We start from the raw sequence: 17,425 nt of genomic DNA, 5'->3' as shown, positions 1-17,425 counted from the left end.
GGATAGGGTGTGTGTGCTCAGGGCAGCTTGAATGCAGCTGTGAAACCTGAAAAAATGGAAGGCCTTCCTCCCAAAACAAAGCTCCTGAGGGGAAGGCTGTTGGTGTGCCAGAACGTGCTAGGGTTTAGTGTCGGGCAGAGTTGCGTCCAAATCCTGCTTCTTCTACTTGCTTGCTATTTGAATTTCAACAAATTACTTCACCTCTTTACATTTCAATTTTCTTACCTGTTACATGCCTGTACGTGTAAACAAAATCTTGCTGAACTACTCCAATCCTTCACTTTTTAAAAACTTTTGTTCCACTAGTCAACGACACACTCCATGACAGAATGCTCCTCTCCAAACTTCAGCTTGAGCGTGGGTTCAAAGGTCCCCTTCCCTCTGACTCTCCCTGAACACTCAGGGGAGGCTCTTCTTTGCAAGAAAACTCTAGTACATGTTCATAGAGACATGAATAAAGTCACTATAAAACACAGATTACAATCCTAGTGTTTTTAGGACACAGTTTGTACTCTTTTCTAAAAAATTAATTTTTCAATTACAGTTGACACTCAATATTATATTGTATTAGTTTCCGATGTACACCATATTGGTTAGACAGTCACATACTTTACAAAGTGTTCCCCCTGATATTCCCAGTGCCCAAATGGAACCATATTATCATTATGACAATATTATTGACTTACTTCCTATGCTGTACTTTACGTCCAACTACCAACCTGTACTTCTCAGTCCCTTCACCCTTTTCACCCAGTCTCTCAACCACTCTCCCCTCCAGCAACCGTCAGTCTGTTCTCTGTGTCTATGAGTCTGTTTCCATTTTGTTTGTTCATTTACGTTGTTCCTCAGTTTCCACGTATAAGTTTGTAGTCTGATCCCAAGATGACCAATTAGGGTGGGCTCTGGCCTCAGAAGCTTCACATGGCTTTAAGGTTCCTCTCAGTCACTGGCTTCCACTTGGTCAGCGGCCACTGCAGCTGTTATCTCTTCCTCTTTTCCCAGTGTGGACGGGAGAGACCTGGTTCTTCTTGCTGACGTATGCAAAGAGTTACAGACCGGCAAGTCTATTTGCGTGTAATCCGTTTATTAGTGACTGGTTCCCATGGAGGAGAACGGGACTGGGTAGAGCAAGGAGTGAAAGACAAAGTTTCAGGGCGAAGCAGGGCGGCAAACGTAAGAGCAGCGGAAGAGCAGGGTGGCAAGCCTCCACGCAGCCTGAGGCCAGCTGGCCAGAGGCCCAGTGGCCAGGGAGCCAAGGGCGTCAAGATCACCCCGAGCCCCCAAGAGAGAGAGTGAGTCCTTTGTTCTGAGGACTTATATAGTTGGTGGGATAGGAGAAAAAAAGTTACATAGGGGTAAATTAAGGGGTAAATGCGGTGCCAGCTTTCCTGGGGGAATGTGACTACCCAAACTTAGGTATGTGTGGGGGTCTGTTAGCCCGAATCCTTATCTTGCTCCAGACCCCATGTGTTCATCTTGTAAAACAAATACATGAGAGGAGGCAGTTAATTAAAATTAGGGCGCTTTCCAAAAGTGTTAGGTTGGAGTCGTTCAAGAAACCAGGCATATGCAGCAAGCTAAGGAGCAGGGTTTATTAGAGGAATAAGAGGGAAAGTGGAGCCAACCTAAGGAGGCTGGGGAGCCAACCAAGGGCGGTTGGGACCCACTCGGTTGTTCTTAGGGCAGGGTTTTTAAGCACAAAACCCCGCAAAGGGTAACTGGTTGGGATGTCAGAGTCTGATTGGCTAGAGCGGGCGGCTGGGTGCCATTTCTTCTGACCATTGTTCTTGATACATCTTGCCAGGCTCAAGTTAAAGCCTCATCCTGTTATGCCGGATAGGCCAACCCCAGACCTATCTGTTTGTCCTGGGCAGGGTCAGCAGGCAGTTTCCCAGGCAGGCAGTGCCCCACAGTACAGTTTCCCACCTGGTGACTTTCCATTCCTCCCAGGCCTCCCTAGGTCTGTCACAGTTATTTATGGGCCCTTTCTGTAAGCATCAGGAAGAGCCTAACCTCATAAAACAGATAGTGACCAGAGGTAGGTAATCAACCAAAGTTGTTTTATGGGTATCTTTGAGCACCATAGACCCTCTCCTGCATTCCAGGCCTTGGGATGGAAGCACAGGTTTAAGGCTTGCTTTCCCAGATAGTGGAAATGCTACACAGCATTTCAAGGACTTCCCTTCTTTCTTGCTAACACAGTGTTTCTTGTGACGTTGGAACACCTAGCAATATTATCAGACCAGGCTCAGGACTGCTGAGTTAGCATTTGACACAGGCCTCTTTTCCTCCTCCCTGCCTCGGTTTACTGTTTAATCTACCTAATTGGTAAAAGGCGTTTCCTGCTGGCCAAGAACAGCACTGCAGTCTCAGAGTTCTTTCTATGCCGTCTCCTGCCTCACCAGGAGCTGGTTTATTAGTCCACAAGTCCTAACCTCAGCCAATTGCAAAAGGTGCTTTCTTAAATATACACGAATGCTTTTCTGCTTCAAATGTTGACATACCTGTTTGCTCCTCCCACTGAATGCCAATGTCTGATCCCGGAACATAATTGATTCCCAAGTGCTATGAGGACTCGGAAGGACTGACAGTCACAGATGCCAGTGGAAGATGCCTCCTCAGCCTTGAGTCTCCTGTTTCCTTCTGAGACCCTGCAGATTTCACCCTGAGAAGAGCCTTACCAACACAGGCAGAGGCCCAACTTACCATGAGCCCCTGTGTAGTAAGACTTCATGTTTCACTAACCACAGTGCTCATATAATAAGCATTTTGAACAAGAGTAATTTTCTTTTTTTTAATTTTTATTTTTATTTAATTCTTGTTCAAGTACAGTTTTCTGTCTTATATTCCCAGCCCTGCCTCCCCCAGGGCTCCCCACCTCCCTCCCACCTCCGCCCCCCACCCTTAGTTATTGTCCATGTGTCCTTTATACTTGTTCATGTGAGTCCATCCCCTTTTCCCCTATGATTCTCTCCCCTTTCCCCTCTGGGCCCTGTCAGCCTGTTCCATATTTGAGTGTCATTGGTCATATTTTGCTTGCTTGTTTGTTTTGTTTAGATTCCTGTTAAAGGTGATATCATATGGTATTTGTCTTTCACTGCCTGGCTTATTTCGCTCAACATAATGCCTTCCAGTTCCATCCATGATGTTGCAAAGGGTAGTAGTTTCTTCTTCCTTTCTGTAGCATAGAATTCCATTGTGTAAATGTACCATAGCTTTTTGATCCAGTCATTTACTGATGGGCATCGAGGTTGCGTCCAACTCTTGGCTATCGTAAACTGTGCTGCTATGAACATCGGGGTGAATAGGTTCTTTTGGATTGGTGTTTCAGGGTTCTTAGGATATACTCCTAATAGTGGAATTGCTGGGTCAAAAGGCACTGAACAAGAGTAATTTTCTATCAGTTGAAGACAAGTAAGAAAAACTGAGATAGAGAAATACTGCAGACAGACATTACTACTTGGAAATTCTGCCAAGGCCAATCTCTGAAGTGTGCATCCAATCCCAGTTTAGTTTGAAATAATATTGTTGTCTTTTGCTTTAAGTGTTGCTGGGATTCTTTGTATATTTTTAGCTTGAGCTCATGTATTCCTCTCTGCTCTGTGGAGAGGTTTGTAGGCAAAACTAGGCAGAAGCAAGCAATATTACAGAGTGACTTACACAGAAAAAAGACTGGGGACCAGGAGCATGAAACCCGTGTTTCTTCCGATTTGTGTCGGTGAGGAGAGCAAAGGGGGAGGTAACAGTCGGTGCTCCTGTTTCACTTCGCAGAGGAGAACATCTAAGGGGCAGACATTACTCAAACACAGTCATTTAGTTTAGAATGACAACCATCAGTTCTTCCATAAGAAATGCTTATGTCCTGTCTGGCGTGGCTCAGTTGGTAGGAGCTCCGGTCCCTAACAAAAGGGTTGCAGGTTTGATTTCTGATCCAGGGTCCGTACCTAGGTTGTGGGTCTGATTCATGGTCTGGGTGTGTACTGGAGGCCACCTGCTGATGTTCCTCTCTGCCTTCTTCTTTCACTCCCTCTCTCTCTAAAAGCAATGGGGAAAAAAATGTCCTCTGGGGCAGGTGAGACTTTTTTAAAAGGAAGAAAGAAATGCTTATGGAACCCAGATGACCAAGTCGTTAGTGAGTTCATTGTCAACAGAAGTGCAGTCGAAAGATCCTCACTGCAGGTGTCTTTTGTCTCCTGTGTGCTCCGCTCTCCCCAGGTACTGTGGTGCCTACATGGGTCACCAGACGGTTTTCCGTGTGCCCAGCCCCCTGGTTCACATTCAGCTGCAGTGCAGTTCCAGGCTTTCCGACAAGCCGCTCCTGGTGGAATATGGCAGTTACAACATCAGTCAACGTAAGCCTGGGGTCAGCGCCTTAAAAAATCATAATAAGTCGGTAAAAGGAGGCTAATACCTCTTAACTCTAAACTTGGAGAATTTAAAGGAATGAGAGCTGCTTTATTTCTGCTGCTTTTTATTATGTTTTTATTTCTATAAAGCACACTACACGACTACATGTATACTATAAAATAAATATATAATAAAATAATGCACAAAGTTGCATATTTATTACTGCTATAATTTATAAAGAAATAATATAACTGTGTATTATTGCTTTATAAAAATATTTGAAAAATAAGACCTCACCCTATGGCCGGTGTGGCTCAGTTGTTCAGAGCATTGTCCTGTAACCAAAGGGTTGCAGGTTTGAGTCTCTGTTAGGGCATGTGCCTAGGTTGGGGGTTTGATCCCCAGCTGGGGCGCTTACAGGAGGCAACCGATTGATGTTTCTCTCTTATATCCATATTTCTCTCTCTCCCATCCTCTCTCTCTAAAAATAATTTAAAAATCTCCTCTGGTGAGGATAAAAATTATTTTTAATTAAAAATAACATCTCACATTACTCCTAAGATATAGAACAAGCCCATTTCTTCATTTGTTTTTGCCATCCATAGCTCTTGGTAAACATGTGTACACCAACTCATTTGAGGGATCAGAGAGCAACAGTTATGAGTCATTTTGGCCTATGCTATGTAGGGAGAGCTGGTTGGTCAAGGAGAGCCCAGCTATCAGTCCTCAGGGTGTCAAACTTCACGCTGAGAATGGCTGCAACAAGGTCCGGGAAGCAGTCAGTAGAAAAAAGCAAAATTTGAGGCAAGTCATTAGCACCGAAGGGATTCTATACTGACTTGCTCAGGAAATTCTTGATGTGTTTTAAATGGGGGAAAGGTCAGGGTTAACCACATAGAACTCCATGAGGATAAAACCTGACAGAAAGCTCCTCTAGATCACACCTTTTTTTTTCACTAATCCCCAATATACCCGCTTCTGGACTTAGAATTGTATACTTCTGAATATAAGAATATTGGCATTTCCAGCAAAGACACAGGTACATAGGAAGCCATGTTACTTTCATTGTTTTTTTTTTTTCTTTAAGCCACGATTAATTTGCAGGAACTCATCCTTTCCACTGAGTGCCATTGAGATAGTGGCGACCTGACCACGCACTCTCCCAGACTCCTTTGCACACATGCAGTGTCTTAGTCTATTCAGGCTGCTATGAGAAAATATCACAGAATGGGCAGCTCGTAAAGAACAGACATTTATTTCTCATAGTTTCTGAGGCCGCCAGTCTGAGATCACGGTGCCAGCATGGTCAGGTGAGGGTCCTCTTCGGCGTTGCTGACGTCTTCTTGCACCCTCTCATGGTGGAAGGCGCCAGGAGCTCTGTGGGGCCTCGTCTGTGGGAGCATCGATACCACTCAGGAGAGGGCCCACCCTCAGGACCTAATCACCTCTCACAGACCCCACCTCCTAATACTATCACAGCCGCCATTAGGACTTCGGCGTGTGAATCTGGGGAAGGGGCACGGATATTCAGACCATAGCAGGGAGGAAGGATTTGTCATTTCTATTATATGAAGCTATAAGCCGGTCTTCACAATTCAGGGCCAGGGGTGAAATCTTTAACTTGTAGGCCTATTGAAGTGAAAAAAAAAAAAAAAGATGGACTGGGTTGGAGGCAGGAGTCCTGAGTTTTAAGGCCAGTCACCAAATACTTTCTAGGTCCAAATTTCTAAGATCTGTGGTTACTCATATATTTTGAGACAGAGATTACTTGAAAATAAAATGAAAGACACAGACTCCTCAGAATAATGCATCCGATCATGGAGGATTCAGACACCAGAGCCCGTTTATAATTCCCTGGGGTGTCTGAAGATTGCACACTAAGGGTGCGGGCCTCTCTAGGGCACCTCACGGCTCGCCCTTTCTTTGAGTCTGTGATAAGGCGCAGAGCTGTGTCAATGATGGAGGCAGCAGAAGTTTGGCTGTACGTGTGACCTGGCTGCAGCATTGACTCAGAGTCTCTGGCAAATTTGTTTGCTTTCTTCGCTCTCCCAAATCTTGCTTTTTGAAGTTCGTGTGTTTTTCAGTTACCACCTATAACCTAGATTTGATGGAGAAATTATGTAATTACTACGGCTACACTGTCAAGCCCTTAAGCACTGAACCCTCTGTATTTCTTTATTAACGTGGTCTGCTGGCTTCTGGGGACCCACACAGGATTTGCTGTTTTTTCTTTTCTGCAGCTTGCCCGGTTGGATCTTTCCGATGCTCCTCCGGCCTGTGTGTCCCTCAGGCCCAGCGGTGTGATGGAGTAAATGACTGCTTTGATGAAAGTGATGAGCTGTTCTGTGGTGGGTTATCAAGCTTCTACCACAACTTGCTTACCAGTAAATAACTTTCCGGGGCCACCGTTGCTCCTGGTGCGTCTCCTGGGTCCTTGCAGCTGTGCACAGACCACCCCAGACACAGTGGTTTACAGCAATCATCTGCTCTGGGTCCTGCCTCCGTGGGTCTTCTGAGATGTGACTGGTCTGGGTGGACTCATTGGGTGGCTGTGCTTTAAGCAGTGGGTCCTCCTGGCTTCGGTTCTTCCCAGGTTAGGGACAAGTTTGCTCCTCATGGCTCTTTTCTTCTTTGACCTAGGGGGCTAGTCAGGGCAGTGCCAAAAGCAAAGGAAGATGCAACAAAATCACATGGTTCCTCTTACATTGTGGACGTGGAATTGGCACACCATCCCTTGGGCCATATTCCATCAGTTAAAGCAAGTCAGATAGCTAAGGCCTTAGTCAGGGGAGGGTAGATCTACCCTGCACCATGTGAGGTCATGGTGAGGGCGAAGGTGCTAACATAGCCACAGTGAGTGATGGTCTGTGGCCAGTGATTTAGTTAAACACAAGCTTAAATACAGCAATCCCATGTTATTTATTTACTTATTTTCCACAACAATCCTATTTTAAAGCACAGTTTTTTCCTCTAGAGAGAATCTCTGTCTGCAGAGAAGTAAACTCTTTCAGCATGCTCATTTAGGGGGCACAGGCGTTGTGAATAAAAGAGTTATTATATTTTCTATCTGTAGAGTTCACATCAACATCACACTGGTGATGAGTCAAGGGTGGGGTATTGGCTACTCCTAGTTTGGGCAGAAAATTCACGTTGGCTTTTCATGACTGTCTGTGCTTCGTTTCTGAGCCTGTGTCCTGTTTCAGGGAGCCAAGTGGGGATGACAGTTCACAGGGTCCTGTGACACTGTTGGTAACACTTTCTCCCAACCATCAGAGTTTGACTCAGCTAATTGTGGTGGTGTGGTTATTTACTCTTTTTTATGTTCTTGGAGAAATACTGTGGTTAAAATAATTGTGAAAATATATATTCATGAAAAATAACCTTTGACGCTATACCTTTTTTTTAAATTGACAAAAACAGAATAAAACCCTTTTCAATCTGTGGGGTCTTCTATTTATTAAGAGAGCAAATACTGACTATTATAGTAATTGAGGTTGCTTTTGTTCGTTTGTTTGTTTTTACATAATTATTATTCCTTGTGCCAAATGAGAGCAGTTATTGCCACTTTCTAGTAAGGGCTGTGTTCTGGTGCTCACTGCTCCTCAGCATGCCATCTGAGGGTTATCCCCAGGAGTCAGCCAGGGGCTCCCAGAGGCTGGGTGAGCCGTTTTTAGGGCAGCAATGTCCTCTCCCCGCCCCTCACAGAGATGCCCCTGGAAAAAGGGAAGCAGGTAACAAAAATGCTAACTTTCACAAAACCAGAAATGTCTAAGAAATCATACCTTTTAAAAGTGCCTGCTAATATACTGTGCCTAACACTGATATAAAGGTAATTTTTGAAAATAAGTTTGAAAAATTGTAAGTGTATTGAAAAATACACTTACATGGGTGTTTCCTAATTCAGAATATGACTCTCTCATGGTAAAATCATTTTAAAGAGAGTTTTCCTTATATATAGACTGCAGGCCTGTGGTCCTCTCAGATTCCACCTTTACAATTCATTCAACAAACCTTTAATGAGCACCTACTATTTGGTCAAAGGCTTGAGGTGCAGAGAAGAGTAAGGCAAAATCTACAGTCTCAGGACACTCCCACTTTGTTTAGGAAGGTAGATAATTCCAATCTAAGTAACAGCTTATAGTTTTTATTTTTAAATAAAGTCTTATGATGCGCTTAATTGTAATTAGATACCCCGCCCCCCCAGGGTTTAACATATTGACAAAAAAAGCAAAAAAATGGGGTCCAGCAAACTCAAAGTGCTAGAAATTACACCAAAGTGCAAGCATTTACTTTTCTCCATGAATGTGTCAGTTTGGAGGAAAACGGACTTCATTTTATTTGACATCCTCACCCTGTGCACCCTTAGAGGGGCGCTGCTCGTCCTCCGAGAGCCCCGCCCAGTCTCAGGCTCATGCGCAGTCTGTCTGTTCTCATTCCAGCGGCCCTCAAGCCCGCCTGCAATACCAGCTCCTCCAGGCAGCACAGCCCTCAGGTGTGCGACGGCTTCAGAGACTGTGAGGATGGCCGGGACGAGCAGAACTGCACTCAGAGTGAGGAACGGTCCTCTGCCCGCGGCTGTTCTTCCTACAAAATTGTCTTAAATCCCAATCAAAATACCTCTGTTGTATTAGGAGGATCAACTTGTCTCTTTTTTTCCAGGATATTCTGTTTTAGGACTAAAAATCCCATAGCCTGGGAATTCTCTCAGTCGTGCACAGAATGGGACAGTCGGTCACTAGCGGGGGTGGAGTGTGTGTGTGTGTGTGTGTGTGTGTGTGTGTGTGTGAATACTGGAAGATTTTCACTGCTTACTTGCTTCTAATGCTGCTCAAGGCTCAAGGACCCTGAGGCCTGGTATAGAGGAAGTTGCTAGAAACTGTAATGGGACACGGTATATTTTCCAGTCCCTGCAGAAACACATGCTGCCAGGGTTGTGAACAAATGTACTTTAGTCCACAGTCTGTCCATTTTTTCTCACTAATGGTATAAAAGGAATGAGTACAGAGATGATTTTTGCTCAAAATTTTTTTTGGAAAACAAGATAACAGCAGTGAGGTCATGGTCTAACGCTGGGCCCAAGCCATCCTTTGCAGAGTTCAGTGTCATTGACTCAAATCTCGTTTTGGCTAGGAAAAACCCTGTCTTCTTTTGCTCATTTTTAGGCATTCCATGCAACAACAGAACTTTTAAGTGTGGCAATGATATATGCTTTAGGAAACAAAATGCAAAATGCGATGGGACTGTGGATTGTCCAGATGGAAGCGATGAAGAAGGCTGCAGTGAGTCGCGGTGCATTCCTTCTGATTTCTATTCCCTCTTCAGGTTTTCATTTGCTTTCCCTCCTTGGTGTGATTCCCCCGGCAGAGGTTGCCTTAGGCCTGGAGAAGAATATTGGTGAATGGAATCTGAAATCATTCCTTAGAATAGAAACACTAGAGTAGATTCCACCTTCTTTTTTGAAAACAAGCATTAATGTACCAGGTGTTTATAATGAGAACTTCCTTTTGTCCCAAATCTAATCAAGGCAATAAAAAACTATGAGAAAAGAAATGCGTGCAGGCACACAGTGGGCGGTTCTGTGAACTGTGCTATGTGAGGTCAAATGTAAGTGCTGGTTGCTGGTTTCTGTTATAGCTGTGGTTTGAGAACTGCCACCTGCCACGTGTCATTGTTACTTGTGTGGCCTCTAATGTGGCGCTGAGGTCACTCTGCATCCTTATCAATCCTATTTACACTGGAATTGCTCTGGTAACCAGTTTTTCTGCATAGGTTTTCATTAGTTTTGGACTTACAAATTCTTTCCCAAATGCTTTTCTCAAATCAGCACAACTTCAAAGACACTCTCAGTGCTGTTGCATTTGGAACTAATCTTTGCCTTTTTACCTAATAACCTAAACCCACGGCTGCCGTTCCAATCAGTGCAGCGGTTGCTGACAGGTCTCCTCCCGCCCTCACCTTATCGCCCAGAAACGCGCTGCCCCAGCCTGCTTTCAGGCAGAGGGAGCTGGTGCTGGTTTCCAAAAGACCCATATATCACCTCCCATCTAGATGAGCAGATTTCAAATTGCTTACAGAGTGAATCAGTTACAAACTCGGCACTAAACCCTACTTAATTATATTTTTGCTCCAAGTCTGCCTTTAAATCTCATGTGACCCTTCCTCTCCTAAAGCCTGCAGCAGGAGTTCTTCTGCCTTCCACCGCATCATCGGGGGTACTGACACCCTGGAGGGCGGGTGGCCGTGGCAAGTCAGCCTCCACTTCATTGGATCTGCCTACTGTGGAGCCTCCGTCATCTCCAGGGAGTGGCTTCTCTCTGCGGCCCACTGTTTCCATGGTAACAGGTAGGGCATCTCAGTCTGTACTTTAAAGTGGCGCACTCTGACCACACAGGATACATCTGCCTTCACGTTGTGGGAAGAAGCTTCCTGTTGGTGGCATTCACTTAATCCAATTGATAGTTTGTGGGTTTTTTTTGGGGGGGGACCAACTGTATGCCAAACATTTCTTCTATGAATTATTGATGTGTATTAAACAACACAAAGGGACATCAAGAGTGAGTAGACTTTTACTAAACTGAGAAAACAGGATAGGGCTTTCAAGTCAGAAGGAGCCGACCTGTGGGAGTGTGTGGAGCAGAATGGGGATGGCTGGAGTGTGGGGGTCCCTTTGTAGAGCAGGGAGGTAGCAGTCCTGCACCCGATTCCCAAGGCGCTGATGGGAGTTTCCACCAAGCAATTCTCCCACACAGTCTGGGTGCCCTAAATTCAACTCCGTTCTGACACTCCCTGCCTAGATAATGCCATTCCCACAGCCTAAAGGCTCAGCCCTACAAGACTGTCCCCCCCCCCCATTTCAGATGCCAGTTCAAGTCCAGGTTGTCATCTTCACTTCTCAACCACCAGTGATTGGTGGAAGTTCAAACCACCTCCTCCTTGGATTCTATTTATTTGCTAGAGTGTCTCACAAAACTCAGAGAAACGTTTACTACTGGATTACCAGCTTATTGTAAAATGGTATAACTCAGGGACAGCCCCATGGAAGGGATTCATGGAGCAAAGTATGGGGATAGGACAAAAACACTTTGTGCCCTCTTTGAGAGTGCCACTCCCCACATCTCGACATGCTCACTAACCAGGAAGCTCTGTGAACCCTGTCCTTTTGGGTTTTTATGGAGATTTCATCATATATGTGGTTGATTAAATCATCGGCCACTAGCAATTGATTCAAGCTCCAGCCCCTCTCCCCTTCCAGAGGTCAGGTGGGTAGGACTGAAGGTTTCCAGTGGTTGGTTCTCCTGGCAACCCGGCAACGGGAATCCCCAAATTACCTCATTAACATAACAAAAACACCTTGGTACCTCTCATCACGTAGGAAAGATGAAGACCAAACAAATATTTCTTATCATAAATCACAGTATCCCGGAGGGGCATTATGGAAGGGGCCACTGAGACTGGCGTTGGAAGGGCTCAGCCTGCCTCTGCCAGTGGGACTATTATGGGGCAGAGGCTCTTCAAGCTCAGGGGGCAAGGAAAGCTGAGAAAATGATTCACTTAGAATAGAAAGTTATTTGGAACCTACTGTATCTTAGATAGAAAACCCTCATTAATTTATTATTCAAAAGATTTTTAAGTGGATGGAAGGTTTCGACAAAGTTATACAATAGAGTATTTGCTTCTGCTGGAAAGGACAGGATTCTCGGTATTGGCTGATGTGACTTTTGTTTGACCGGTAGCCTCTCATGCTATGAAAGTGCTCCAAGTAACATGTTAACCTACCCTTCCGGGTCCTCAGGACCACGGATGAGATGTCAGCTAAGCAAATTAGGGGCCACACTCTTTAGGTTCTGTCCTTTTTTTCCACCCTCTCTTCACCCCACCAGAGTGAGACTGCTGCGCTGGTGCAGATGGAAACCTCGCAGGGGGACTACAAGATCCCTGGTGACCCCCACGGCCATGGGGGTCAGGGTAGAGTTATGGAAGGACTAACAGGGAGTGTGGCCCCCGGGAATGGTCATGCCTAAACAGTTAGGCCCGTGATCTTCCAAGCTTCCGACAGTTTACAAAAAAGACTTTCGTTAAATTCCTATTTATAGCACATTGATTTCTAATCTATCATGGTAGTCCTATCATTTGAATTTGGCAGAAGGCATCTCAGACCACTATCTTACTGGGCCTGGCTGTCTCCATCAAATACCAGTACTGCCACCGGCATCAATAGGAAGACCCTAACATTAGTTCTAGGCACTAACAGTCTTGGCCTGTGTGTGGTTTGTGAAATACCAGTGGCGAGGAAATCTAAAATATTCCCTTAGGATGTCACTGAGGGAATTTCCTGGTACATAGCTATCATTCACCGCCCTTACTATACCTGACTTAGTCTCTGGCTTTACTGTGGAGACAGGGGAGGCTCAGAGAAGTGGTTCTTGCCATGCACACGGACAGAGCAAGTGACCACGACAGGGAGGGACTGAGAGTCAGGCCTCCTTTTCCTCATCTCTCTGCGAGAGCTGTTTTCACCCTGTGGTTCATGAAGCCACTGACCTCATGCCTCGTTCCTTCTCTACCAGGCTGTCAGACCCCACGCCTTGGACCGCTCACCTTGGGATGTATGTGCAGGGGAATGCCAAGTTCGTCTCCCCAGTGAGAAGAATTGTGGTCCACGAGTACTATAACAGCCAGACCTTTGACTATGATATTGCCTTGCTACAGCTCAGCATCGCCTGGCCTGAGACTCTGAAGCAGCTCATTCAGCCAATATGCATCCCTCCCGCGGGCCAGAAAGTACGCAGTGGGGAAAAGTGCTGGGTAACCGGCTGGGGGCGAAGGCACGAAGCAGGTGTGTGTGGGGTTGAAGGGCCATGCTCTTCCTCTCCAGATAATAATGACTCTCGCTGATGTAGTGCTTTGGCGTTCATAGACAGGGTTTCCATCCATGGTCTCATTGGAGTCTTCTAACAACTCTGAGTGGTAGCCTGGGGGATGGTGTTATTAGTTCTGTTTTATGATGCTTTGCCTTTACCCCCCAAAGAAGCAGAACCCACCTCATAAGGCTCACAGGTGGAGATCTATGAGCAAGGCAGGACTGAATAGATTGCCTTTTAAACTCGGAGGCATTTGCTGGGTTTTCCAACGTAAAAGAGCAGGAAATTCTTTCCTATTTTTAGGTTTCCTTTTCACCCGAACAAGGGGCTCATTTTCATAAAGGAGGGGAAAATACACATACACACACACACACACACCTTAGTGTGTCAACTCACAGACAGCTGTCTGGAGAACTGTACAAGTATGTCTTGCATAGGAAAACTAACCACGGTGCTGAGAGTGGGGGCCGAAATCCAGCCCACCCTTTGCTTTCCAGGCTGTGCATTCGAGCCTGGGGTTCCATCAGCCTAGAATTGGTCTACTGAGAGGGGGTGGCTTTCTAAATTCCCTCCAGCCAAAAGAGGCATCTTTTTCGTTAAGTCAAGTCAGACAAGAGTCTGAGTCTCTGTTAAGGTAGCCCTGCACCTGCCCTGCCAAGGTTTTCCATGGTCTAGGACTCATAGCTGCTTCTAAATATAGGGTGAAGAGAAAAACCCCGAACTTGGTGAATATCTCCCTAAGAGTTAGTGCTAATACTTTCTCTTGACCTCCCAGCCATCTCAGAGTGGGCAGAGAACCCAGGTGGCGGGGGAGTGAGTGGAAGCTGCACCAACCTCCTCCTCCCAGGACCACACTGGAATTACAAGTCCATTGCAGAAAAATCATCCCGAGTAATGAACTGAAGACTCACTGTGGGCAGCTTCTCACAGGCTCACTGCCTTTACCTAGTTATTGAAGTTATGATCTTCACCACCAGTTTGGGCTTGGTGAGGTCTCAGTAGACTCATGGGGGAAATCGGCTAACTGCTTGACTATTTGTAACCTATCAGGACTTTAATTACATTATCACACGTCGCAGGAGGGAAGAGTCTACTCAACCAGCTTGCTGTACAAGCATGAGTGTATGTGTGTATTTTTCTGAGGCCCCTCAGCCACATAGGTTAACAAGCAAGTGAAAGGGCTCTATCCAAAGTGCTATGTGTTTATGGCTTCCAGGACACCCCCACATACCAGTTATGCCGCTCTATTTGATGAATAAGTATTGGTAATAACTGTTGCTGATTCACAGTCCTACTGAATGCAGAAGACATGGTGAAGGAGAATGGCACAGAAGCTCAGGTGATCGAGTCAGGCCTTGGGTTTGAATCCTGCTCTGTAACTTGCTCGCTGAGTGCCACTGGACAAATCCTTTAGCCTCCCCAGCCTCCATGGCTTCATTAGGAAAATAGGGATCAGAATAGAATTTATCTAAACAGTTGTTATTGAGGATGAAAGAAGATAATATGAGTAAATTGTTTCATAAGACCCTGAATAAGTATAGCCATTTCCATAATTTCTGCTTCCAATATGTTTTGCAGACAATAAGGGCTCCCCTGTTTTGCAGCAAGCAGAGGTCGAGCTCATTGACCAAACCATCTGCGTTTCCACCTATGGGATCATCACTTCGCGGATGCTCTGCGCGGGCGTCATGTCAGGCAAGAGAGATGCTTGCAAAGTAAGTCCTCCTACTGTGCCCTTGCCTGACATGTTATACTTTCCATAAATGCTTTCGCAATTGATCTGCACAGCACTTGGAAATACCTTAGTTGGTGCTTTGCTAAATTCAGATGTTAATTCTAATCCAATTGTCTAAGATCACAGAAAGGGGATTCCATACTTTGGCCTAGAAAACTTAGTTTTCTAGTCCTTGTGTATTTTCCCCCAACATTTAGAGAATGAAGGTAGCATTTATCATTCTGCTATGATTTTCTTAAAACCCAAAACTAAAGAACAGAGCAACACACACATGAATGTATGAGGGTTGCTACCATTTATTTTGTGAAATAACAAGGTTTTATTCACTGACTCCTTTGACATAGGTTGAGGGAAAGGAAAGAGGACTGAGAGAGGTGACAAAGGACACTCATTGCCCCTGTCATCTCCTGACAGTGGTAAAGCTGGAGGTCACTTTTGGGGGGACAATGCTCTGAGCTTCAGATTCCACTCTATGCAGATAGCTAAATGATTCACAAAAAGCGAGCGAGTGATTCATAGAATGAGGAAGACAGTGGGAGGTGCTCTGACATCTTTCCATAACCCTAGACATCATGGCATAGAGACTCACCTTCACATAATAAAGATTTCTATCTTCTGAACTCCCATTTTGTCTCAAGCACTGTGCTAGGTCCCTTATGTAGATTAATTCAAATTAGTCTTCTATCCTCATTTCACAAAAGAGGAAACCGAGACCTAGAGAGGGTAAATAAATTACCCCAGTTCACACAGCTAGTTGAGTGCTCAGTAAATGTCTGACCTAGGATATTTGAACGCTTGTTTCTCTAATGCTAAGACACTATGTCCTGGGTGCTTCACTCAGCTTAGTGAATTGAAGTACTTTTTCACCTAGCCACCAGGGGCTACGGGTTAAATTAGTTTCAGTAGAGCTGGCAACAGTTGAAATAAAAAGAGTCCAGTTTCTCTACTAGTCAGAATTTACCTAAATCAGGTTTACAATTGTGGGGGTAGGATATAAGTGTGAATTTCAAATGCTTTTTTTTTTAAATCTTTGCCTCTGAGTACACTATAGTGTTTTTTATTTTCCAAAATGAGAAAATAAAAATCTAGATATGATAATTTAATTGATGAAGGTTTTAGGCAAATCTGATTTATTGAAATAACAAGTTTGTGAAAACAACATGCCTGATCTTCAGTGTTCTAATGAATTTAAATACACAAAAATGTCTCCTTCACAAATACCAGTAAAGCTAAGCTCGGTTATCAACAGAAGAATTACTCTGTTCTTTGAGTGACTTCCACTTTTGCTTTGTGGAGTCGAGATATCAGAAGGGACTCTCAAGTGAGGGTGATACACCTGTGACATCTGTGGCAGTGATCCTTAGGGATCCTTCACTGGACCCGGCTAAGTGCACAAGGTCATCTCTGCTGTCTTCCATGGGACCCTGTGCCAACTCCTGAGGTTGCATGGACTACAGGTAGAGGCCAACCTTCCAAGGTAACCACGCCTCATAAGGTTACTGTGAAGATTAAATGACCCAACACAGTGCTTAGCACATAGCTCACATTAAATGTTACCTAGTTATCATTATTATTACTATTGGGGTTTATTAATTTGGGGGCATATGTAAGAGCTTTTCCCTTGCAAGAATAGCCTAATGCTACTCTTGGCCTAAAGAATTAAGTTTCTTATGATGAATACAGCATTTAGATTATAAAAAGAAGAATTCTAAAATAAATTTCAAATTATTTCTTTCTTTCTTTCTTTTTGCACATTATTTCTTGACGCTTGCCCAAACTGCACAGTAATGAGTCAAGCAAAAACCTGTCAGAATGGAAGTTTTGAACACAACCCACTACATAGATTGATGACAAAATTAATGGCAAATATACTTCATACTTATCTTTTTGTGTAGGGAGATTCGGGCGGACCCTTATCTTGTCAAAGAAAAAGTGACGGGAAATGGATTCTGACTGGCATTGTCAGCTGGGGACATGGATGCGGAAGACCCAACTTCCCTGGCGTTTACACGAGGGTGTCGCACTTTGTTCCCTGGATCCAGAAATATGTCCCTTCTCTTTTGTAACAGTACAAGGGGGATTTGTGGCTGTAATTTATGTGGTGAATTATTTTGAGAACATGGCAGTAATTATAAATAAAATGAGACACCCACTTTTTTTCTTCAGCAAACTTCAGATTGCATAGCTTTGACATTTATTGGAAAGCAGAGTGATGTGTTTTATTCCCTAAAGCATTGGCTTAAGGATATAACTGTATTTGTTCTCAAGTATTAAAGGCCATTGATTCAGAAATGGAAGCAATATCAGGTAATGTTATGCACTAGGCCTCTAAAATAAGATCAGAAATGGGTGAGATGGTAAGATATTCATTCTTTATGTTCTTCCTCAAGGTATGGTTACTTATAAGATTTTAGATGAATCTGATTTATTGAAATAACAAATTTTTGAAAATAACATGCCTGATCTTCAGTGTTCTAATGAA

At 44.5% G+C, this 17,425-nt stretch overlaps 1 protein-coding gene across 2 annotated transcripts in view; it reads left to right on the top strand.

Annotated features, from left to right (window-relative positions):
- Positions 1-17,082, top strand: part of TMPRSS7 (transmembrane serine protease 7) — a 32,078-nt gene extending 14,996 nt beyond the window's left edge. For both annotated transcript variants that reach the window (XM_037056294.1, XM_037056303.1), the window contains 8 exons: positions 4,216-4,352; positions 6,588-6,695; positions 8,787-8,897; positions 9,510-9,626; positions 10,518-10,689; positions 12,915-13,183; positions 14,787-14,923; positions 16,839-17,082. In XM_037056294.1, coding sequence (XP_036912189.1) covers positions 4,216-4,352; positions 6,588-6,695; positions 8,787-8,897; positions 9,510-9,626; positions 10,518-10,689; positions 12,915-13,183; positions 14,787-14,923; positions 16,839-17,009 — 1,222 coding nt within the window. In that variant the 3' untranslated portion in view covers positions 17,010-17,082. The remainder of the gene's footprint in view (positions 1-4,215; positions 4,353-6,587; positions 6,696-8,786; positions 8,898-9,509; positions 9,627-10,517; positions 10,690-12,914; positions 13,184-14,786; positions 14,924-16,838) is intronic.
- The last annotated feature ends 343 nt before the right edge of the window (positions 17,083-17,425 follow it).

This window comes from Sturnira hondurensis, unplaced genomic scaffold, assembly GCF_014824575.4.
Source record: "Sturnira hondurensis isolate 20B ecotype Veracruz unplaced genomic scaffold, ASM1482457v3 Scaffold0000880, whole genome shotgun sequence".
Classification (NCBI taxonomy): domain Eukaryota; kingdom Metazoa; phylum Chordata; class Mammalia; order Chiroptera; family Phyllostomidae; genus Sturnira; species Sturnira hondurensis.
This window is presented reverse-complemented; position numbering and strand designations above follow the sequence as displayed.